The sequence below is a fragment of the Populus alba genome, chromosome 1 (genome assembly GCF_005239225.2).
Source record: "Populus alba chromosome 1, ASM523922v2, whole genome shotgun sequence".
NCBI lineage: Eukaryota > Viridiplantae > Streptophyta > Magnoliopsida > Malpighiales > Salicaceae > Populus > Populus alba.
Genome location: NC_133284.1, coordinates 13,874,950 through 13,899,422, shown reverse-complemented (window position 1 = coordinate 13,899,422; position 24,473 = coordinate 13,874,950). Strand labels below are relative to the sequence as shown.

At 36.9% G+C, this 24,473-nt stretch overlaps 3 protein-coding genes across 10 annotated transcripts; 2 read left to right on the top strand and 1 right to left on the bottom strand.

Moving 5' to 3' along the window:
* Window positions 1-767: 767 nt before the first annotated feature.
* On the bottom strand, window positions 768-4,488 carry LOC118039108 (DNA glycosylase/AP lyase ROS1). Of its 7 annotated transcripts, none has more exons than XM_073408695.1 (8): window positions 3,353-4,488; window positions 3,163-3,220; window positions 2,864-2,956; window positions 2,671-2,736; window positions 2,422-2,536; window positions 2,299-2,337; window positions 2,082-2,192; window positions 768-1,335 (listed from the first exon to the last, which is right to left on the bottom strand). In XM_073408695.1, the coding sequence occupies exons 2-8, from the start codon at window positions 3,199-3,201 to the stop codon at window positions 1,271-1,273; spliced, it is 528 nt and encodes a 175-aa protein (XP_073264796.1). In that variant the 5' UTR covers window positions 3,202-3,220; window positions 3,353-4,488; the 3' UTR covers window positions 768-1,270. The 7 variants fall into 7 exon arrangements, 5 of the variants coding, with proteins under 5 accessions (XP_073264796.1, XP_034901601.1, XP_034901600.1 ...); XM_035045710.2 differs by having other exon boundaries at window positions 770-1,358; window positions 3,054-3,220; window positions 3,353-4,480; XM_035045709.2 differs by having other exon boundaries at window positions 771-1,335; window positions 3,054-3,220; window positions 3,353-4,479.
* A 9,034-nt stretch (window positions 4,489-13,522) lies between these two features.
* LOC118039106 (NAD-capped RNA hydrolase DXO1) lies at window positions 13,523-19,878 on the top strand. Of its 2 annotated transcripts, XM_035045705.2 has the most exons (13): window positions 13,523-14,114; window positions 14,587-14,819; window positions 15,269-15,334; window positions 15,456-15,534; window positions 15,694-15,773; window positions 15,879-15,902; window positions 16,256-16,380; window positions 16,672-16,888; window positions 16,997-17,053; window positions 18,015-18,061; window positions 18,726-18,810; window positions 19,346-19,409; window positions 19,536-19,878. In XM_035045705.2, exons 1-13 carry the CDS (start codon window positions 13,538-13,540, stop codon window positions 19,637-19,639), a joined length of 1,758 nt encoding a protein of 585 aa, XP_034901596.1. In that variant the 5' UTR covers window positions 13,523-13,537; the 3' UTR covers window positions 19,640-19,878. The 2 variants fall into 2 exon arrangements, with proteins under 2 accessions (XP_034901596.1, XP_073262335.1); XM_073406234.1 differs by lacking the exons at window positions 16,672-16,888; window positions 16,997-17,053 and adding an exon at window positions 17,248-17,278.
* A 1,228-nt stretch (window positions 19,879-21,106) lies between these two features.
* Window positions 21,107-23,692, top strand: LOC118039105 (uncharacterized). The gene is made up of 3 exons (XM_035045704.2): window positions 21,107-21,362; window positions 21,589-22,112; window positions 23,274-23,692. Exons 1-3 carry the CDS (start codon window positions 21,152-21,154, stop codon window positions 23,529-23,531), a joined length of 993 nt encoding a protein of 330 aa, XP_034901595.1. The 5' UTR covers window positions 21,107-21,151; the 3' UTR covers window positions 23,532-23,692.
* The last annotated feature ends 781 nt before the right edge of the window (window positions 23,693-24,473 follow it).

The following is a 24,473-nucleotide window of genomic DNA, read 5'->3' as shown; positions in this document are numbered from 1 at the left end:
CATGAACAGCTATGCGTGGGGTCTTTGTGCCTTCAGCTGTTCAGAAGACTACCTTGATTGCAGATCACAGTAAAGGATTTTCTTCCAAGAAAATCTTTGGAATATTTCGGTCATTAGGTGTATTTTGTGAACAGTATCAGCTTGTGGCTCTCCAGCGTTTTTCCAGTGGCAGTGATAGTCAGCCTGATGAGAGGATATGTTAACGAGGTTCCTCTAATGTTGTTCTTTTGAGGAAGCTTGAAGTTGCATTGCAGGATCATCAAGTAGATGAAGCTTGGATAACTTCTATTGACTTCAAGAATCTATATGGCTTTCCTATGGGTTCCAAGGTCAGTAGATTAATTTCTCTAGTTTCCTACTCATCTGACCCTAACTGGTTATAAAAAGCATGTGATCTGGTCTTCCTAACATTGAAAGGAAAAACGTATTTGATTCAGTTCCAGTCCTGACAAAGATCCCACTCTCCTTAGCTAGAGCACATATGCCTGTTCCTACCTCTATGATTCTAAGGGTGTTTCTAAAGAGGGAGAATATGCCCCCTTTGCATATATTATGGTCAATGGTTTAACATACGGTGAAGATGGAGATTGGGACATGTCTGGCGTCAAATTTCTTGGTTCAGATGTGTGATGGTTTTCTACCTTTAAGTTCTAAAAGAAGCGTTCATGCTAAAGTGGTAAAACCCGACGCAATGGCATTGAATCAAGTTCTTGATGCTTGTGTGAGGTTCAAATCATCTCTGAAAGGCCAAGAAATAGTTCATTTGATGTCACAAACAGGTGTTATTGCCAAGGCACACTTGACTTGATGTCACAAACAGGTGTTATTGCCAATGCACACTCGCCATTATTGTTGCCCAGATCCATGAAATGAATGGGCAGAGGGATGGGATCAAGAAATTGAAGGATAAAGTTGAGAGTGTGTGCTCCTTTATGATAGTTTGTTGAATTACACTTAAAGTTTGATGACATTGACTCTGCTGCAGAACTCATTTTAGATATGCATAAACAAGAGCTTGTAATATTCTGGAGCGGAAAACTTCTCCTTAGTAACAGAGCCCTGGCAAAGCTTGTCAATGGATACAGAAGACATGGGAGAACTTCTGAGCTTTCAAAGCTTCTACTTTGCATTCAACAGGACTTTCATGCACTCAGCCAGTCCAGTTTATGTTCTGATGTTGACTGATTCTTGCGTTCACTTAGGTTGGCTGGAAATGGCTCATGACATCTTGAACGAAATGGATGCAGCTGGGCTGGGGATCCCATAGGCTTTACCCAACATAAAAGTTTGGAGGCTTGAATAAGATGGTCATCTGGCCGTGAAACGATGTTTTCTCTGCAGGGTAGCATGGTTCTCTGCTGATAAGCGAAGAGAGATAGAGAACTCGTGTTTAAATGAAATGAATTATCCAAATTGTAAGGTAAAACATGAGGGGGGGGGGGGTGCGGAAAAATATTCACCTCGTATGTTTTCCTTTCAAATTTATAGTAAAATCTTTTAAAAAAAAGTGGATAATGTTGTTTACAGTAAATGTGTTGCATGATGTTCATCCCATATGTTTTAATTTATTTAAGATGAACTTGGATAATAAATTCAACCGGATTTAATATTTTTTTTCTCTTAAATTTATATCAAACTTGTAAAAAAAACAAACAACGTTATCAATGATACGACATGAGAGGTTAAATAATATGGCTGCACAATATTCATTTCACATAATTTTTTCTTAAATTTATAACAAAACCAAAAAAACAAAATTGTGAACCATGCATCCAGCTGTCCACAATAAAACATGAAGAGATGAAAAATACAACTGTACAGTATCATCCCCACACGCTTTACATTATAAGTAATTAATGCCGGTATCTTTATATGTTTTTAGTCTTTGCATGCTTATAATCTAAAGTTGTATATTTTCTGGTTTATTTTTAGGCATGCTTGCTCTTGGTGTGTCAAACTAATATTTTTGAAAAACAAACGGATCATGCTCAACAATTAGAATAAGAGAAGGAATGCAAATATTGGTTCAAACTATAAGGCATTCTTTAGTGTGATGGCTTTAGCATCATCTTTTACAGCACCTGATTTTTTCCTTCCTTTCTTCTCCATCTTGCTTGCTGAACAGTGGAATCTCCTTGCAAGAGGTTTTGGAGCACCTGTTCCTCGCTCGAATGCTTTCACACAAGTAAAACCTGAGAATATATATATTTTTTTAAAATAATTCTAGCAATATTTTTTTCTGGGACAGTACGTAGTGCCGAGTTTAATTTATCAATGATTTGGGATATGAATCCATACCTGTCCAAAAGTTTTGGTGAATCTCCTTTAATGACAAATCTGTTGTAGGACCAAATGTTATCTGTCAGTTGTGTGATCTATGTATTTTATTTCTCATTTTGTAATAAAAGGAGAGTTATTTACCTCTAAATATTGATTTTGTTGATGACCCAACATATAAAGTCCTCTTTACGTGGTTCCATAGCAATTCTCTGGGAACAATAATGGGGTCATAACTAGATTTGTGATCAGCAAATACCTGCGTGGTGGTAAATATACTTTTTTTTCAGAGTAATAACTTGATGTTAACCGCTAGCTTATGGCTTCAAATACCTACAACTGGAACTCTCTCTTTCCTCTTTTTTTTTTCTTTTTCCCTTCGAATGTACTCACCTCGTTAACTTGAAAATATGTGCCATTGAGTGGAAAGCTTCCCTTCAGAGCTGTCCTGCATGGTATCTGCGCATGTGTGCTTTTGCATTAGTTCATTACACAATCGACTTGATTATTCTGACAATAACAACATGAACATAAACATAAACATAAACACAGTTTTCGCTTACCAAAATTGTTCCACGAACTATACCTTCACAAGCAAAACATGTTTTCTGATCACAGAGTTGTGATCCCTGCGAGCTGCATAATTTCTCAGGTTGCTGGCTTGAATTCGGAGTTTCACCTGGCATGAAGCATTGCCTCAGGTTTAATTAAATATTCTCATTTAGCAAGAATGAATCAAGAGAACTAGAAAATTACCAAGTAAATCCATCATTTACTTCAACTTTTAAAAATATTCTGAATGTTTTGCAATATTGCATGTGATGCTATTGTTGGAAGACTTGGATAAACCAGCCTTTCTTGCAGTATTATATCATAAAAGTGTACCTGGATGCCATATAGCGAGAAGGTAAGGTACTGAATCATCCCTTTCTGGTTTGTCTAGCTGTATGATTTAGAGTACAGTCAGAAATCGAGTTAAGGTATGGCATGTTGAACTGTTATTTCCAGAGAAGAAAGTGCCTCAAACAATTCTCAATCAAAAGATGTAAAGCAATGGTAGCCAGCAAGAAAGTACCTAGAAACTGATGCGACCGAGAAGTAAACGCATCTATTCGTCCATTGAAAGTTATTTTTTCTCTTTGCCACCATTCTTTCCTTCTTCCATCCTCTTCTTCACCCTCTCCGCTATCTATTTTCATTAGTTGGTTCCACCTTCTCAATGACTCTGGTTCTAGATCAACTTCATGTCTTGCTCTTCCATGACCCCAACAGGGAATTAAAGCATTCTGTCCGTCAACTACATGTTCCGGTTTGCTTTTTGGTCTGCCAGGACCCCTTTTTTCACTCTTGTTGTCATTGATGCTTGAATTCCGTAGTAGACCACCAAGTTTATCCATTACAGCATGCTTAACTGTCTTAAGAAGAATCCCACTTTCGTCATCGAAAAGTTTCGGTCCAGCTGCAAAATATTTTTACCCACCGTCACTTCCACATCTAGAAGATAAAGTTTAATAAAAGAACTTGCGAAAGCCATGGTGTAAAGCTTCTGTAAATCTTTCAGAATTGAGAAAGTACTGCTGGTGGGATGGGAGTGGATGAAGAAGCATGTGTTTCCGAGCTGCCAATTTGTGCTGCTTTCACCAGTGGAACAAAATAAAACAGAAATACTTTGAAGAAAAAAGAACCGAATTCACCCACATGAATATACCCTACGTATATTTTGAGAAGAAACTGTGATCACTGGAAAATTTAGAAGATTTTTACTCTGTTTTTGTTTGATGGAAAGTGAACGCATAAATACTAGTCACATTCGATGTTGAGCAAAAGAAGCTAGAAAACGTATTATTAGTAAGCAGTACCCCAGGAGTTACAAGTTTCTTGGCTTGGAATTTTATCTCTTGCTGCTTGATTCCCAGAGCTGCTTGATAGAATTATATTAGGTCAGTATAAAAGCAAGATCTTTGCATGTTTCTTCAACTAAGAGTCCGACCATTACTCTTGACACTTGCGAAGAAAGGTCAGAAGTTAATTACTAATCAAAACTATCAACTGGCAGTCTCTACACTAGTTTCATGATGTCTTGACTCTAGTTTCTCTTGTCATCCTTCTTTTCCCTCTGATCACAACTAGAAATGCTCGGCATTTTTTGCACATTATTTGCTTGTTCCCTCTACAAGAAAATTGTTTTTCTTTGTCCATAACCTCCAATCAATTCTAGTTGATGACAGATTTTCCACGGGCACAGAATTTTAGAAGTTCTATAGATGTCCCTAAACCCCAATGCTAGAAAAAACACACATCACAGAAAAAAAAAAAAGATTTAAAAAAAGTTAAAATGAATGCTAGAAAATAAGGTAAACAATTTACTCTAGCATCGCAACAGAGATTTTACGTAGAGGGAAGCAAACGTACGTTTTATTGATTTGTCGGTGATTCGGATCTTCTTTTTCCGCGACTGTTGTTTGCTTTTGCCATCTTCAAACTTTGATTTTGCAGCAGAGGGTCTCATCTCAGAGCAGCTTGGTGCTTTAGCCTCACAGACTAAAGAAATTTAAAGCAGAGAAGAGACGAGAGATATTGCAGTAAGAAACAGAGAACTGCATTGTTTTATTCTTATGCTGTACATATGCATATATATACAAAAAGAAAATATTACAGCAAGGAAAGACAATCCTGCATATCTTTTCTCCTAACAGCATGCTAATATTATATGCTAATAATAAATACACAATCATATCTAAACTAGGTAACAAATAAGTTATACTTGGTAATAGCATAATAATAAAGATCTTCATGAATCGCTTCAGTATCTTCAATACTCCCCCTCAAGCTGGATCCAGTGGATTGGTGGATCCAAGCTTGTTTAATAACCGATGAAATTGAGTGGAAGGTAAGGCTTTGGTAAGCACATCAGCCAGTTGATCATGAGATCGTACATACTGAGGATGGATAAGTTTAGTTGAACTTGCTGACGAATGTAATGACAATCTACTTCAATATGTTTGGTGCGTATATGAAATACCGGGTAGGACGCAATATGCATAGCAGCTTGATTGTCACAAAACAACGTCATAAGAGTGGTACTAGGAAAACCTAAATCTGCAATGAGTTGTTTGAGCCATATCAGTTCACAAGCAGCAGAAGCCATAGCACGATACTCTGCTTCAGCACTTGAGCGAGCTACTACTGATTGTTTCTTGCTTTTCCAAGATACCAAATTTCCTCCAACAAACATACAATATCCAGTGGTAGATCGACGATCAAGAGAATTTCCTGCCCAATCAGAATCAGTGTAGCCCATGACATTAGTATGACCATTGCGAGTCATAACAATGCCACAACCAATTGTCCCTTTTAGATACCGCAAGATACGTTTGACCATACCAAGATGCTGAACTGTTGGAGCATGCATATATTGACTGATAAGGCTGACTGCAAATGTAATATCCGGTCGAGTGATTGTTAAATAAATTAGTTTACCAACAATCTTCTGATAATGAGTGTAAGAAGTGAGAGGTTCACTTGAAGAGTCCAATGTCAGCTTGCTGTCTAGAGGGTTTGCAACCGGCTTTGTGTGTAACATGTCAGCATCCTTCAATAGATCAATTACATACTTGCGCTGATTGAGAAAAAAACCTTTACTGGAGGCGGCCATTTCAATGCCTAGGAAGTACTTTAAGAACCCAAGGTCCTTAATCGAAAATTGCTGCTGAAGCTCCCTCTTAAGTTGAGTGATTGAGTCATTATTGCTTCCAGCTATAATCAGATCATCCACATATATTAGCACAACTAGCTTATGAGAGGAACCGAGCTGAATAAATAAAGAAGAATCTGCAGAACTTCTTGTAAAACCAAGATTTTCAAGTGCAAAACTCAATTTTGCATGCCAGGCCCGAGAACTCTGCTTCAGGCCATAAATAGACTTATGAAGTTTGCAGACAAGTGTGGTGTTTCCATTCTGTGGATGTCCAGGAGGAAGTTTCATGAACACTTCTTCTTCAAGCTCTCCATGTAAGAAGGCATTTCTTACATCCATTTGACATAGGAACCATCCCCGATTCACAGCAACGGATAGAAGGACTCTGACAGTGGTCATCTTGGCCACGGGAGCAAATGTTTCCTTGTAGTCAACACCAAATTTCTGAGTGAAACCTTCAGCTACTAGACGAGCTTTATGTCGATCAACTGAACCATCTGACTTAAATTTCGTCTTAAATATCCAACGACAACCTACAACTTGTTTTCCAGTAGGCAAGGGAACCACACTCCATGTGTGATTGTCTGTAAGTGCCCTCAGTTCTTCATTCATGGCCTGCTGCCACACTTCCTGTGATTGCGCTTCATGAAATGTCTTTGGTTCCTGAACAGCTGATATAGAAGTAAGGAAAGCACTATATGATGGAGAAAGTCGATGATAGGACATGAACCTGGAAATAGGATACTTCACATTGTACGTGACATAATCTTGCATTCGAGATGGCGCTTGACGAGTTCGAAGGGAAACTCTCTTAGTAGCTGGCAGCATGTCAAGAGGTGATTCTCTTATGCTAGTATTTTCACTGCTTGGATCCGAGTCAACAACAACATCACTGAAATCTGATGCATTTTGAATTTGAGTATCCCGATCAGTAGTATCATTTCTGGGAGTAATTTGAACCTGAATATGTCTGTCAAAACTTGGAATGATGGATGGAGGCAGACTGACATTCTCAATACTAGGCAAGGGAAAAAGATTTGACAACATCTCCCCCCGATTTCCTGCAGAAAAATATTCAGTATCTTCAAGAAATTTCACATCTCTAGAAACATGTAGTTTCTGCAACACAGGGTCATAACACTTATATCCCTTTTGAGTTGTGGAATAACCCAGAAAGACGCACTTGATTGCTCTAGGATCCAGCTTGTCACGATGTGTAGCTAGTAAGTGCACAAAACAGGTGCAACCAAATACTTTAAGATGAGATATATCTGGAATTTTATCCTGCAAAACTTCAAGAGGAGATTTAAAATCCAGCACTCGGCAGGGTAAGCGATTTATGAGATAAGCAGCTGTAAGAGCTCCATAGGACCAGAAGGCTTTGGGAACATTCATTTGAAGCATAATGGCACGAGTTTTTTCAAGCAGATCACGATTTTTACGTTCAGATATCCCGTTTTGTTGAGGTGTACCAACACAACTAGTCTGATGCAGAATTCCATTAGAATGTAAATAGTTTGACATGTCTTTGGACATATATTCGGTGCCATTGTCAGATCGAAGGATTTTAACATGAGCTGAAAATTGATTGAGTGCTAACAAATGAAAATCCTTAAAACAAACAAATACGTCATGCTTAGTTTTTAGCAGATACACCCAAGTAACCCTAGAGAAGTCATCGATAAATGTAACAAAGTATTTAAAACCATCAATGGAAGTATGGAAGGGTCCCACACATCTGAATGAACAAGTTCAAATGCGTGAGTGCTTTTTTGACATTGAAGGAGTAAACGGAAGTCTTGTAGATTTTGAAAAATGACAAATCTCACAATTGAACGATTCATGTACTTGAACCGACTTTATTTTACTAAGAACAGACTCTGAAGGATGAGCTAGACGACGGTGCCATAAGAGATGCTCATGAGGTGGATTAATTGTTGCTTGAAAAACCTTGGAGACTTGTGATTTTGGAGACATATAATAGAGACCATGCAGGAAAAATCCTTCACCAATCATCTCCTTGGTGACAAGGTCCTGAAACACAACCTTGGAAGAAGTAAGAATTACTTCACAGTTTAGGGTGGATGTAATCTTACTGACTGATAGCAATTGAAATTGAAAAGATGGTACAAATAAAACATCAGACACTATCTTATCAGAGAGTAGATTAATTTTCCCTTTCCCTTTAACATAAGCACCCTTCCCATCAGCAACGGAGACAAATGTGGGTTTGACAAATGATTTAAAATCATGAATGTTATCTAATTTGTTTGACATATGATCGGTGGCACCAGAATCTATTATCCAAAGATCATGCAAATTTACAAGTTCTAATGCAGTCATGAAAGCAATCAGATTACCTTGGCTATTTTTCGGGTCTGCTTCTGCCAAAAAATCTACAAAGTGACTGAGAAGAGCAGTTGGTTACTTCTGGTCTTGACTGGAAGATTCATCATGTGATTTTCCTTGGCCATGCTTGCCATGCAAATAATTAGCAAAATCAGATATCAGAGTTGCAGAAGTGGCAGAAAAGCTTTCGGTGGAATTTGCATGATTATTTGCAAGGTATGACTTATAATTATTTGTGCATCTTGGTGGCCTTCTTAGTTCCTTTGCAAACTTAGGCTTGATTTCAGGATGAAGGAGCCAACAACGATCTGCATTATGACCAAGATTGTGGCAGTAATTACACTTGAGATCAGTCCGTTTCCCCTTGTAGTTTTTTGAGTCTGATAATGGTCTGTGCTGACCGTGATCAAAAGAACCAGAATTCATATCCTGCGGCATCAATTTTGTCTGATAAGCACGAGTTTCAGAAACTCCAACATCACGCGTCATTACTTTCCTGCGTATTTCCTCACGTTGGATTGTGGCACAAACTGATTTCAGAGATGGGAGTTCTGGATTCATCAAAATATGGCTTCGTAGGTCTTCAAAATCTGGGCTGAGGCTTGCCAGCAACTGAAAAATCCTATCCTCCTCAGTTCTTTTTCGTAATATAGCAGCATCAGTAGTGTGTGGACGATATATTTCCAGTTCATTCCATAGGCCTTTAAGGCTTCCCAACAGCTGAACAAAGGGCTTTCCTTCCTGGTGAAGGCTGGCAACCTCGCGATGAATTTGGAATATCCTGGCAGCATTATTTTGATTTCCATACATATCACGAATTGCATCCCACAGGTCCAGTGATGATTATGAGAAACTAAAAATCTCAGCAAGGTTCCTTTCCATGGAGTTGAGGATCCAAGACATGACCAGCTGGTCCTTGGAAAGCCATGCTGCATATTCTGGATCATCAACTTCTGGAGGAATGATAGAACCATTTATGAACCCCAACTTAGATCTTCCACCAAGAGCAATGGTGACAGCCCTTGACCAAGGAAGATAATTGAATTCATTCAACAACATAGAACTCAATCTTTGAGATGTGTTGTTATCATCAGAACAATTTGCTAGTGTTGAGACCTTTGATCCAATATCAATGGCATCTTTAAAATGGTCTTCCATGACAGCACCACTGTCTCTTCTTATAGTATGAGAATTCAAACACTAAGCTCTGATACCATAAAGAAATTTAAAGCAGAGAAGAGACGAGAGATATTGCAGTAAGAAACAGAGAACTGCATTGTTTTATTCTTATGCTGTACATATGCATATATATACAAAAAGAAAATATTACAGCAAGGAAAGACAATCCTGCATATCTTTTCTCCTAACAGCATGCTAATATTATATGCTAATAATAAATACACAATCATATCTAAACTAGGTAACAAATAAGTTATACTTGGTAATAGCATAATAATAAAGATCTTCATGAATCGCTTCAGTATCTTCAATACAGACTATTTGAACTCCATTAACTTCATTGGTTAGAGCCTGTTTAAGAGAAAGCCCTTCCTCAACGCATCCCTCTGCTAGAGTTTCGCGGTTTTCTCCATTTAGTTTGTCGGTTATTTGAAACTCTTGTTCTCCAGGAACGGGTATATGCTCCCGAGGAGCTGTCACTAAATCCTCCTCTTTCTCTGCGAATCTTCAATTGAGAGAAGTGGGATCGACTCACTTTAGTTGCCATGAAAGAAAGAAGAGATCTAGACAGGAGTCTACTCTAAATACCCTTCTATGAGCCTGTAATGAATTATATTGACAACCAGGTTTCGGCCAAAATTTTCCTGCAGACCTCATTGCACGAACGTTCCATCTTAGTTCATTCTCATTTGACTTGAACCCCAATTTATCATCACTCAACAAAACCATTGATCCACTTTTGTTATCCATGCCAGGCTGCATAGTCGAATCTTTATTGTCATCTTTCAAATCATGGTTGACATTACTAACCATACCATAGCCATCTTGTTGTCATCAACTGGCAGATTTTCCATCTTTGGAATTTCAGCAACTTCTTTATGATGCTCTCTCACTGAACTCTCTTCGCTATTTCTGAGAGGAGGAGGAGCTTTCTCAACACACTTCCTCTTCTCCTTTGTGTCTTGCATACATTTCGGAGGTGCATCTTTCTCAACACACTTCCTCTTCTCCTCTGTCTCTTGCATGCATTTCGGAGTTGCAAGCTTTGGCATCTTTTTAGGAGTTCGTTTTGGTTTACCTTCAACAGCTACTTTCGTTCTATGTTTCTTCCTCTTGGGTTTCTTCACTGGCCTTTTGTTCTGATCCATGCCATTTCTTGGTCTTTTGCTGCCACTTTTCTTTGGCAATGGAGTCGAAATCGCAACTTGCTCAACTGGATTTGAGCACCCAATATGATCAAGCATCTCACAGTTCATACGAGAGATTGTACATGTTCTGTATCTAGTTCTTTACCATCTGCATACCAATTCACCAGGTAAGAAAATACCGATTGTTTAGAATTCTTACGAGGTAATTACTACTGTATCCAACATGTTTTGTTAGTCAAACTATCACTAGTTCCTAGAACAAAAGGAAGAACAGAAAAAGAAAAATAACTAATTCAAGAAAAGAATTACTTCCATGTGCGCAGACAAGATAATAATATAAAGAAAAAAAATTGACATCACATACAAGGAAGCACACAACATTTTTCTCTGTATCTATCACTCTCCTCCAGGTCTGGAATAGAGAAAAGATGATGGTTTTCAGATTGAAAACCCTCTTCGGAAAGACCTCCTGAGTCTCCGAAGATTTGAGTACCATGAACAGAAGCGTTAGAATTGCCGTTCCAGTCATAGATGCTTTCTTTCAATTCTATCTGAAAACAGCACCAGTTTCCAAATACTTGCAATTGTTGGGATGTTCATTCTTGCTTGTGGAAGCCGCGGCAGTAATAATTGCACAAATGGGGTCTCGAGCCTCTTCTGCTGCGATTCTTCCCAGAAAACTCTGTGAACCATGTTCCGAGAACCTTTTAACATAGACCGGTTGTGGCCTTGCCGGCATAGGCGGGGGCTTTTCTGGAGTTCCCGGAGCACCAACATTCTGTATAGTAGGCTGCAAGGTTGTCGAAAATGTTTTTTTAACATAACATGAAATATATAATATCAATTTGGATCGTAAACTCGAATCGTAAAATTATAAAAAAAATATTTTAATTAATTATATATTGACAATTTTAGTCAAGTAGTAAATAATAATATAACACAATTAAAATAAAAGTGAAATAAACAATACAAATATCTAAATACCTTAAAATATATAATTCAAATAAAAATTTATACATGGTTTAAATAACTTAAAAATACAATAAGAAAAGAAAAAGATTGAACAACTATATTTTATTAATAGAGTTTCAAAACATTTTCTAGAGGACAGGTCTTGAAACACACTGTAGGCAACTAGTGAGATGATACAACATTCAAAAGTATATCACCAACTTAAAAAAAATAAATTAACAGAGACCAATACGGTGAACCCATGACAACGAGAACAAAAACATACAAAATAAAATCAATTTAATCTCATGCCATCTCACCTTTCACCTTTCTTATGTTAGTAACAAGTCCTAGAAATAATGTCCAAATATCCCACTAAGCAAGACATGTATTTCAAGTTTTCTTTGAGTCTTTGTCGTCTCTTTTTGTAGTTAACAAATGGTTAGTCTAAAACATAATATTTTTCTCTATATAAGTATCTATATCTCTTATTTTACTCATTTGATTCATCACCATCTACCTCTGTCTTCCCATGGTTTCGATCCTCCGATCATGCTTTTCTAGCCTAAAATACAGTATAAGGCTTTTCCATACCTAAGATCCTCTAATGCTGGTGTTAGTCTGTTAAGATTGAAAATTTGAGATTTAGACAATGAGAAAAGGAGAGACTGGAGAGTATAGACTATTTAGTGGAGTGTCAGGGAACTTGGATAGAGAGGTAGTAAATTTTTTAATTTTTAAGGGTTAAAACTCGGAATCCATCAAACTCGGTCAAACTCGTAAAATTAGTATGATTTTATTGATTTTAACCGAGTTTGACCGGTTTTAACCGAGTTTGATTGGTTTTGAGTTTTAACCCGATTTGACACGTTATATGCTAGGCTCCCTTTTCTCCAATGCACTGCCAAGTTCTATGCCTTTTTGTTTCCTCTGATATACCTTCAGTGTTGACGAGCTTATTATACAATCCTAGTACCAATCAAGCCATTTTCTTTTCTTTTTTTATATAAAAAAAACCCCTTTTTACAGCAACAGATTAAGAAAGTTCTTGCGGACAAAAAGAATTGGAAAATAAAATAAAATAATTCCTGATAAAATTGCAACTGAGATTGGAGAGTATAATAACTGAAAACACAGTGTAGGCGAGTAAAGACAGGAAAAAATCAGAACAGAATTGCATGGAGCGAAAACGTCAGTATGTCTCTGCTGTGATCTCGGTTGGTTACGAAGGTAGAGGGAAAAAAACGAGAGACATGTATTGGAGAGATTTGTTTGACGACCTGCAAAGCAAACTTAGTTATGTTCTTAAGGAGACAGCTAGAGCTGGCATCAGTGTTTTTTCACTACAATTAATTAGCTTCCAATATGACTTCTTGTTTCTACTTCCAATATTGCTATTGGACGAATCTTTATTTGTTCAGTGGATAAACTTTGTTGTTGTTTTTTTTTTTTTAAAAAAAATCTGTTGTAGCTACGCTGCCATTGAGATATATATCTCAATAAAGTCAATGAATTTATATATATATAATATATATATATATATATTATATATATATATATATATAGAAACATTAAACGGATTTTGTTGAATATTACATTTTTTCTATGCTTAGAACATTAATATATTTGTATTAAACCCTGACCTCGTTCATCTTAGGAAAGTTTAAAATTATATTTGATTTGGCTCTTAATTAATAGCTTAAAATACTACTATTAAAGGTCAAATCACTGTAGGCATATATAATACTCCATCATTTCTCCTATAAAGAGAGTTTTATTATGTTGTCTATGGAATGAATTTTCAAATTCCATGTATCCCGAGCTCCATCCAACATTTTTGTTCTGAAAATGGAGAACCGGGCTTGACAAGCCCAAATGATGTTCTTAAACATCGTACCCGTGTCCATGGTCCAAGTCTTAGAAAAGGGTCGGTCGCATGATAAGACATCAGCAGCCCAACACTGACTCTGTTCCAAAGAAAAAGACAGAAACACTTATTTGGACGGAACCATCAGCAAAAAACGCACAAACGCACAAGCACAACAGCACGCTACGCAGTGTCGAATCTGCTGTCTCTGACCAAAACATGAATTTCGCAGAACAGGAAGTGGATTTATTTGGGGAAGAGCACGAAGAGGAGGATGACAATAATGGGGCTCGCCGATCGTCCCCTTCCTCTTCACAATCATCATCATCATCGTCTTCCGGCTCGTCGTCGTCATCTTCGTCTGCCGCAGCTTCATCTTCTTCAGATGGCAGTGATGGCGAAGAGAGCGATGGAGGACGCGAAGGTGGGGGCAGTAAGAGCGGCAGCAGTGGAGGGGAAGAGGAGGGTGGTAGAGAAGTGGAAGCTAATAATCAGTATTATAGTAATTATAATGATACTAACCATGAGAGGGGCTCTGATGTGTATGAAGAAGAAGACGAAGAAGAAGAAGAAGAGAGAGATCTTTTTGGGTCTGATAATGAAGATTATGTTAAAACCACTGTTATCAGTCCTCACCCAATTCCTGGTATAACTTTTTATTTGGGTGATTCTGTTTTGTCTTGGATTGAATTGGCTGTTATTATGGGATATTAGTGGGTTTTAGGTATTTCCCATTTTGATATGCAAGATAATTACCACTACAGTCGCTCAAATTGTTTATAGTTAATTAAAAAAAAAAAACTGAACATTAATTTTTTTTTTACTGGGTTATAGTGTTGTTGGAGCTTAATTTTTGAGAAATAAAATCTAAATTTTTTATGTCGTGGATGATTTTGACAACATTAGAGGAAAATGCAGTCTGGTTCTCTTACTTTCAAGTAATAAGATGCATGATTGCCTGTTTACCATTTGAAGCTTTTGATTGTGAGGTGGACTAACCTAGTTCTGCTTCACAATGAGCAACTTATAAATGTATTTATTCATTTCGGTTCCTTTCTTGTCTTGCAATCTGCTTTTCCATAAATTCATGATTTTTTTTCTCAAAATTTGTTTGGCAGTGTTGCCTGCCATGCGCCATCCACACAATCCGGGTAGGGGGAACTTTGGACGTGGTCGTTGGAACAATAATAGAGGAGCAGGACTCCTTCCCCGGCCAGGATTTCCACCCAGACAGGGCTATGGCTATGGTTCTAAATTTGCAAATGGTCATCGTGATGAAAGATTTGTTTCTGAACTGAAGTTTTCCAAGAGTGATGAAACATTATCGAGAAAATGTGTTGCCTTTCAGGAGGTAGACAACTTATCTATACTTTGTAGTAATGTTTTTTCCTCAGTAATCAATCAAGTACTTTGCTGTTTGATCTGCTAACAGTATCAACCAGTATATAAGAACTTCTAGATTTTAATATCTCACCATGTGATGGTTGACCTAGATTACCAAATCTAAGTGTTCTACATACTGGGTATTCTTTTCTCTCTATAGCATCCCCTACAGTGAATAAGATGGGAGGCAAGTGACAAAAAAAAGAGAGTAAATTTGGGTGGTTTGAACTTTATGTCCTTGTACAATTTGGCACTTTTATTTGGACTTTTGGACCCTGCAGGTGTACTATCTGTTACGATGCAAGATCACCTTGCAGATGTACTTTATACTGGTGTTAATCTATTTTGGTTGCTTGTTGAATATTTCTTAAACCATTTATTTGTCATGCTGATGTTTTCCTTTTGCTTTATCCATAGCCATGCGAACTTGCTTGCTATAGTCGGATCGAGGGTGGAGAAGTCTACTTTGATGATCGCAGCTTGGTAAGCTTTCCACACCTCTTTATCCTTGAATTTATTATTTTTTCTGAGGTTTCAATTATGAATGATATACTCTGTTCCTACGTTTAGCACATTCATATTAGTCTTTATTCCACATTATTAGAGGCTTTTCAAGCGTCTTATTTCGGAAGATGTTGGAGCTGATCTGAACGAAGGCTTTGATACTTTCATTGAGAAAAGGGGTATGGCTTCAATCTGGAAACTGTTCTTTGGTTCCATAACAGAGATGCAATGGACATCAAATATTCAATGTCTCTTGCATTTATGCATGTATTTGTCTGCGATATATTATGCCGATGGCTAATATATTCAGATGCCTTTTTTTCTCTCCTCTGTTCTAGACTTGGGCTCCCAGGGATTTGGTGACCTTCTTGCATGCATAAGAGACAAAAACATTCCCCTTCAAAATATGCATTTTGTGGTAAGAAATGTATTTTGCCTCTTTAGTTTCTATATTTTATTTATTCCTGTGTTATGTTAGTGAATTCTGTCAACTAAAACTTTTATTCTCCTCCTCTTCTCTCAGACTTTCCGTAACAACCTTAACAAGGTAATTTCTAATCTTTTTTTACTATATGGTATCTACACAATATCACCTGCCAACACTAGTGGTGAATCTAAGTTAGCTGGTATGGTTGAGCTACACAATTCTCTTGTTAATCTTTTCTGGGTCTTTGTTTGGCTTCTCAAAGAATACAAGGAAAATCAGCTTTCATTCAGTGTGCAGCTTAATGAACAATCACTCAAGCAGAAAAAACAATTATAATAGAGTCAGTATGCACCTTAACACTTGGAAAAGGAAAGAACGTGAAAGTTAAAAGTTCAATGGGTTTTTAATGGTTTTAAAAAACCATTAAAACTTTTGATGGTCTTTCAGTTTTGTTTTTTTTTCTTCATACACAGATACTCGCAACTGCTTATATGCGACATGAACATTGGGAAATGGGGGTGCACAAAAGGAATGGAGTTGTCTATCTTGATGTGCATAAACTACCAGAAAGACCGCAAAGCGAGTTGGAGCGTAGAAGGTATTGGACTTGCCTATATTTTGTAATGATGCTGACCTGTCTGTAGGTTCATAAGGTCAGAAAGCTGCATGCATAATGATGTGTTTAGGATTGAAGGATAACTCCTTTCTTTGCACATACACATCTGGATGTGATCTCATTGTAAAAGTCTTGTTAAGTGTTCTTGTTGATTATTTGATTAGAGGTTTATTATGCATATTTATTTTGAACTGTTAAATGATGTTGGCCATCTAATTAGAGTCAATGTAGATGGGTTGCTTCTTAACATGTGTAAGTTCTTTATTAACTTAGATGTTATTGGGGATATTGCTTTGAGAGCCTTGCCACTGAAGATCCAAGGAGAGCTAATGGAGAAGCGATACATCATGTTGATTCCAATGTTGAATATTGTTCTGTGATTAAAACTAAATTAGGGGCTCATCGTATTCTGATGGGTGCTGAAATGGATTGCTGTGATTCAACTGATAGTGGGAGGAGGTTTTATGTGGAGTTGAAGACCAACCGCGAGGTTGGCATGCATGTTTAATATTTTTCATTTCATCTTTTGTTTACTGTTCAATCAGTTTAACCTTATTTATACTTGGATAATCTGTTATCTTGTCTCTTTATTATGCAGATAGATAATTATCATCAAGAGGAAAGATTTGAGAAAGAGAAACTGCTGAAGTGTTGGGTATATTTAGGCTCCATCACATATTTCCCTTTTTCCTTGTGTTTACTGGCTCTATGTTATTTCTATACTTGTGGATGGACACGTGTACTTTTGTGTGTTTTTCTTGGGATGCCAAATAGTGTCATTCATCTGTAAATGGTTTTCTTGGAATGCCAAATTGTGTCATTCATTTCTATATTTTTTTGTCATTGTAGTACATCCAGACATGATATTCTGACATCAAAAGTATATTCCCTTTGCTTTTGATTCTTTGAAACAAAAGGAACTGATTTTCTATTCCTCTTGAGTTTTTGAGCTGAAATTTTATTGAAACCAACCCTATGCAGACACTGGGCATACAAAGCCTAAACAAGGCATTTGAATGAAGCTCTTTTAAAAGCTTGAAACTCTCAATCCCGGAGATGCTTTCATGTTGTGGCTCTGGTTATGGGTAGCAGTTATTAATTCCTGGATAAATATTATAGCTTACCACATCTTAGAGATCCAAAGGAGGCAAAAATGCAAAAGAAGTAGAATGATAACTACTACATAATGCAAATATAATTTGTTGATGATCATGAATGGGTGTCATCATTAGATATTTATGCTGTGTTTTTTCCCAAAACCTGTTTTTTATGTAATTGATGAGTCTGTTTCTTAGTTGCTTGGCAAACCTAGATGGTGACCCATTTCTGTGAAAATACTGGTTCATACGAATGAGATTTTCATTTAATTCTGGCAATGTATGTGTTGAACAAATACCACCTTTTATATTTTTTCTAACATTCCTGTAAGTTCACACCATGTCTAAGTTGTCTTTTTGATAATTTGGTCAAAACATTTTGTTTGTTGACGCAGGATTTATGCTTGCCTTTTGTGGAGTTTTATTATGTCATTATATTATGAAATGGAGTATATAGGCATTAACTTTTGGCCTGTATTTCATGTGAAGGAAATGACTTGGATTGATTTTCTTTTGCAGATTCAAGCTTTTTTAGCTGGTGTTCCTTATATTGTTATTGGATATAGGTAATTTCTAGTTCTGTTGCATAAAATCTTGAGGTTTCTTATGGGACATTTTACATCACATGCATTTTATGTCTGAGAAAGTTATTATATTTTTGGGCAAACCTCAAAAATACCATCCAATTTTTTGTATCAAACAATTTTTATTTTTTATCAATTTTACTATCAAACTTTCAAAAATTCTCAATTAAGACTTCCATCCATTTTTATGGCTTTCTGTCCATGTTTCCATCCAAATTGTACAATTTTTCTTTGAACGATGCTGTTTTATATGGAACTTAATGTTTTCTGTTAAGTATTCTAACAAAAGCCCTTAATTGAGAAATCAAAATAGTTTAGTGGTAAAATTGATACAAAAAATAGTTTGGATGAAAAATTGATAATACCCCAATACTTTGGTGGTATATTTGATGTTTGGCCTTTTTTTCTTCTTTTGCTTTTCTGCCCTATCCAGCAAATACTCTCTTTTAATATAGATGTAGAAAAATCCACTTTCCGTGGAAGCACATCAGTTTTGGTGACATTTCAGAAGGAATTATTGCCATTTTAATCTCTTGTGCAAACCCACTCAAACATGCTTTGTGCAGAGCGATATTGCTTAATGAGTCGTGGTGGGTCATCTATTATTTTGAGAAAAATATGTGAAGTCATTTTTTCTCTTTTGCAGGGATGATGCAGGCCGACTTGTCCGCACGGAGAGATTAACAACCAAGGATATAACACAGAGAGTAAAAATGAAAAACTACTGGCAGGTTAATGCTGTTGTCCTTTAAATTGCTTCATGATTCTAATAGCTACTTTTATCCGACTACTTATAGCTTGTCAAACTGGATGGTTCTTTTCTCACTAAAGAAAATTTTCATTTAAAGCATTGCAATTTGTGTTAGTTAGCAAGCCGTTCCGCCACCCCATCTTTTGTTTCCCTCGTCTTATATCTGAAGAAAGGGTTTGTGGTCAGTGGTTCTTTTTAACCTTTCACAGGAAGGCAGTGAGCTTCCCAAGAACACACACCACCAACTCTGCTATTTTGAGATCCAATTTCCCATGGGTCTTGTCAAGAGTTGTGCTTGTGCTGCCCCAGTGTAGAATGGGGATGTTGCAAGCTTGAATGTATTTTGGGTGGGGTGGGGGCGCCCTGAGGATCATACAAAGGGACCAAAGTAGAGAAAATTTGCAAGGATTGTTAAAAGATGAAATATGCTGATGTCTGCAATCAAAATATTACTTTGAAATTCATGTTCAGTATCACTTTCCTAATATCCTGACTTTTACAAAATTGCTTGGCAGGGAGGTGTGTGCCTAGCATTCGCTGATGAGGTATTATGCTGGCTTTATGGAACAGTCAAAGAAAGTGAGTTTGTACTTTTCTGTTTCTCTTTACTGAAAAAGCCCGGCATCGGTTACATGCCGTGGTTAGCTTCCACCCCCACCCCCTATTTCTGATCATTAATATGCTTTTTTTGTTTTGCGGCTTCAGATGAAGATTACATATTGCAGTTTGCTCCGCCTTTCACACGTTTAGAGCTTCTGCAAGCCCAATCTTGCCCTGAAGCGATCACCAGCCATGTTGAGCAAATGTAGACCAGCTGGATACTCCCTGATCAAATGATTTAAACACGGATTTAAATGGGTTTATGATATTGACTTGGGTTTTTTTCCCCTCTCCATTGTTGTTGTAATCTACAATGCATAGTCTCAGCTGAAATCTTGTGCCCATCCTAAAGTGAATTGGCTTTTTTTTCAGAGAAGTGGGCTTCGTCATAAAAAAGTTAGACCTTTGTAAATTCAATGCATTGATGAAGAGAGAAGATTAACCTGTGGATCATCTCTTAAACATTGCACCCCCCCCTCGTTAGTTATTACCGTGAGATCTTATATATACCTAGGATAACCATGTAAGAGTTGATTGTCTTGTCTGCAACTGATCTATTTGGAAACTTCCAAATTTAAAGCATGTGGTAGGGGAAGTTAGGAGGAGAAAAGACAGGGACAGCTTCAGCCATGAGGGTTTTGTCGATTTTTCTTCTGAAATATAAATTTTGCTATGCATTCCCCGAGCCCAAGGTGTGGATATGGCTTCTTTTGTCCTTCTATCAGTTATGATACTAAACTATTTCAGAGGATAATTGAAAGAGAAAAATTACAGGTAGCTGCTAAAAGGGATACTGGAGAGGTCTATAGATTGTTCTAAGACCTTTTACAAGTAGTATGAAACCACGTAAAACATAAATAGATTGAAAAAATGGGGGTTTGAATCAAATTTATGATTTGGGGGAAGTGGCCAGCCCCTAATTCAGTGAACGTTCTATGCTTTATCCAAAAATATATGGAGAAATGCAGCTCTCTAACACGAAAGCAGTTGATTATGCTTGTTTTTTTTTTAAGAAAAAAAAAGGGAGAAGGAAAAGAAAGAAAAAAAAATTCAATAAAAAAAATTTAAAAATTTAAATTATAAGATGAGATTTTTCGAATAATTTTTATTTTTACCTTTTAAATTTAATTTATATTAACAAGTTGAGAGCTCTATTATCATTTAGCTTATTGGATTCAAACCTTAAAACTAGTATTTAAGAAAAAAATTATTAAGATTTTTTAAAAAGAAAAGTCATACCATAGAATCATGCGAAGAAAAAAAGTTAAGGGGCTAAGATTGCGTTTTAACTTTTAACCACTATACTAGCTTTCATAATTTTTATCAATGGAAAGATTAATGCATCTTAATTATGTTTATTTTTGTGATTTGAAAGTGTTTTTGTAAGATTTTGAATTTTTTATATATTTTTGAATTATTTTAATATATTAATATCAAAAATAAATTTAAAAATATATATTTTAATACATTTTAAAATAAAAAAATATTTTTAAAAAATTGCACCAACTACATTACCATTGAATACACCTTGACTGAATAAAAAAAAAAAAACACCTTGACTGTTCATATCACATCAGGTGACATGTCGGTGGTCTTCTGTCCGACAACAAAACACCGACTACAGCAAGCAGGCGAACTAGACAGACGCTGCTTATAAAAGAGAAAACGAGAGTGACAAGATCAAAAAAGAAATTCACCACCAACTTATCAGAAAAGAAAAAATGCAGCAGCGAGAGGGAGAGGGAGAGGTAGAGGGAGAGCAAGAGCGAGGAAAAGAAGTGAGGAAAGAAGCAATGGAGAGCATGACAGAGAGGCTCTCTTCATTGGAGAACCTCTATTTCCCTCGCGCTTTACAATCTCACGCCACTAATCCCTCTCAACGCAAGTCTATCCTCCTCGACCTCCTCTCTCGAGACGCCGCCGTTTTCTTAGGTCCCTTTTCTAATCATTTTAATCTTTCTCTTCTTTAACTGTTGTCTCTCTTAAAAATAAAACCCTAACCAAAAAATAAATTAATTTTTGAATGAAAGGAATAAATTTTAAGCCTTATGTGATAAAATTAGCTGATTCGAGCCAATCAACTGAACATTAGTTTCCTAGATTTCTCTGTTAAATAAAATTATTTATTTGTTTGTTTGTGTATTTATGTGGAATGCAGAGAGATACGGAGCGCAATTGAACTCTGAGGAGCTACGGGAATTTGATATCCTAAATTATGACTATGAGATAAACTGGCACCTTAAAAATATTAGAACCAAGATGAGTCCTACGTCGGAGGAATTGAAGTCCAGGTCTGTGACCGTGAAGAACCGCAGGTTGGCTTACATGGATAAACTCGTACTTGATGGGAAATATTTCTCAGAGGATGCCATGAGGGAGAGAGAGCCGTATTTGCATCACGAGTTTGTTGGCAAGTTTCAGGATCCAAGCGCAAGGGCAATGGCCAGGCCTGGAGAGAGGTGGTCGGAGACTTTGATGAGGAGGTGTGAGGAAGCCATTTTGGTTTCCAAGATTAGGGAGGAGCAGCAGAGGTTGGGCGTGGATGAGATGGAATGGGTGGGTAATAAGAGGAACCAACAGCAACAAGAAGAGGAGGAGGAGGAGGAGGAGGAGGAAGAACACGATGTTGAAGAGGGGAATGAAGAAGCAAAGAAAGTTAACGGCGGTGTGAGTTACACGGAGGTACGTATTTGAGCTTGTTCTTTGATGTCTAATTTTAATTACCTTTTTATCTTTTTAGGGGGCATTATTATGATTCTTCCCGATGCACATTATTAATCTTTTGTGCATTGTCAACATTTCAAAAATTGATTGTTATTGTTTCTTGCTGTTTGTATGTTATGGTTATTTCTTCTGTTCCATCCGATTTATAATTGTTTTGATTATTCAAATGCTAGTGAAGGACTGAGAAGCATTAGTACACTGTTCTTGTATTTGGCATTTTTCGCACTCAACTATGATAATTGGATTGTTCTAGTTTCTTTTTCTAAATTTAGAATCTTTATGACAAGGGCACTAAGCTATGGGTTTTCTTGAGCTGTAATTTGCTTCCATTTCTTTGACAGGAGCTCCCTGTAATTCTGCTTTTCACCTTTATTTCCATTTTTGATTGCTAAAGCGATGCCTGACTCTTCGTTTTTTCCATTTTGTTGGTGAAATTTTCAATGTGGCCACCCAAGTTGTTGTGTTACACCAGTCTTTATTAGAGAGACAGTAGTCTTGCAGTCTGCAGCATTGAGTATCAAATGAGTTAACATTGGGCTATTTTTAAATACATATATAATCACCGTGACCAACAAGAATGAATATAAGAACTTGGTCAGCTATTCATGAACCATGATAATGAGATAACATGCTGCTGGTATGACATAGAAGGCTAAGATAGCATTTTACCTGCATTATATCGCAGGCCGAGTAATGCATGCTATCATGAGACCTAATAGGGGCAGATATAAGGAGACGGTTCTTATTTTGGGATTGTAGTGCATGACAACAATCTGCAAAGCACCCTCTCAATCCCAACTAATGCTTATCTCATTGATGTTACACATGCTTATTCTTCATAATGTGATTTATATGGTCCATGCTCATTTCTTAATTTTCCTCTTGGGTCATATAATGTGTAGACATTTGATGAAAGGTGCCATGTGAATTTGAGTCCTAACATATTTCCCTGATGTAACACTATTATATAACTTCTAAATTTGAATTCACTGTTAAGAGTACTTAAACATCTAAATTCACTGTTAAGAGTACTTGAACATCTAAATTTGAATTCACCGTTAAGTACTTAAACAGCCGATAGAATGCATGTCAATAATTTTTAGTTTTCATCATCTTCAGATGTCCGAAGACAGCAAGCTTGCTCAATCTAGTGAAGCAGAGCATGATGAGGCAGCAACTTTATCGGCAGAAGAGATGGGAGATATGATGGGCCAGTTTACCTATATCATGCACCAAAAGTTCCTCGCCGGGGAAGATCACCAGCATTTAGATTACTCAAAAATAGATGATGACGAGACCTTGGATGATCACTGGGTGAGGGAAGCGAACCATGATGCTGAGGATAAGTATTTTGCTGAAGATGAAGAGGATGGCTAGGATGATTTTGTGGAACCGCACTAACTCCGTTGCTGCTGCTGCTGCTTTTTTCCTACTTTTTTTTTTTTGTATATAAAGTTAATAGCCTTTGTTTGCTGAATTTACTTTTGTACATATATACTCAATATTTCCTTCTGGGGTCTGACCCCCATTTTGTCTCAGATGCTGTTTTCTACTAATATTTAGGAGAGGCAGAGTGAGAAAGTGAACAGTTGAAGTATGCATTTCAATGGAGTGGACTCAGTCGCTAATGAATAGTTCTATCACATGGTTAAAGCTCTATATATGGAAAACTGCATGCCAAAGGCTTATTGTTCCAGATTATGTTATAATCAAACATCAAGTGATCGAAGTACGTATAAAATTGCAAAAGCATCAGAAACCAATCTATGCATTTCCAATGTGAATCATGTGATGGCTTTGAATCATCAGTGTAGTCAGAATTGGAGATGGAAATTTACACGGAAACTCTTGTTCATTACTGAATTATGACCATCATGATTAAATTAAAAACAAAGTTTACAAGCATAGAGATGAAAAACCAAAATCAAACACGAAAGAGAGGGTGAAAGGGTGAAAATACAACTGAATTTGATCATCCATGCTCCAAGAATCACCAGCAAGACTCTCAATATACCACCGATGAACACTGCTAAAGAACATGTGATGCTTTAAAGCTCTCGTCTTTGGTGTTGAAACGTATAATCGGTCCATGTGCTTGCAGCACTATCAAGGAATCGTGATCATAACTTTCCCTCCTAATAACACAAACCAGCCTGAGATTGGGAGCAGGCATAGAGACGAGAGATCCATCAAATAATGTTCTAACAACTACATGAAGGTCAACCTGGCATTTGACAAGCCATCCAGAGTAGTCTCTCCGCATCCCATACACATCCGCTTGATGATTTGTACCAGCTCTTAATCTGGGAACAAGATGCA

Excerpts from the sequence above, each read along its gene's own strand:
- LOC118039105 (XM_035045704.2), top strand. The coding sequence starts at position 21,152 with ATGCAGCAGCGAGAGGGAGAGGGAGAGGTAGAGGGAGAGCAAGAGCGA. Across the intron at positions 21,363-21,588 it reads AGACGCCGCCGTTTTCTTAG|AGAGATACGGAGCGCAATTG; the intron begins GTCCCTTTTCTA and ends TGTGGAATGCAG. Across the intron at positions 22,113-23,273 it reads GCGGTGTGAGTTACACGGAG|ATGTCCGAAGACAGCAAGCT; the intron begins GTACGTATTTGA and ends CATCATCTTCAG.
- LOC118039106 (XM_035045705.2), top strand. The coding sequence starts at position 13,538 with ATGATAAGACATCAGCAGCCCAACACTGACTCTGTTCCAAAGAAAAAG. Across the intron at positions 16,381-16,671 it reads AGCGAGTTGGAGCGTAGAAG|ATGTTATTGGGGATATTGCT; the intron begins GTATTGGACTTG and ends TTATTAACTTAG. Across the intron at positions 16,889-16,996 it reads AGTTGAAGACCAACCGCGAG|ATAGATAATTATCATCAAGA; the intron begins GTTGGCATGCAT and ends TTTATTATGCAG.
- LOC118039108 (XM_035045709.2), bottom strand. The coding sequence starts at position 3,095 with ATGCAATATTGCAAAACATTCAGAATATTTTTAAAAGTTGAA. Across the intron at positions 2,537-2,670 it reads CATATTTTCAAGTTAACGAG|GTATTTGCTGATCACAAATC; the intron begins GTGAGTACATTC and ends ACCACCACGCAG. Across the intron at positions 2,338-2,421 it reads AACAAAATCAATATTTAGAG|ATTTGTCATTAAAGGAGATT; the intron begins GTAAATAACTCT and ends GTCCTACAACAG.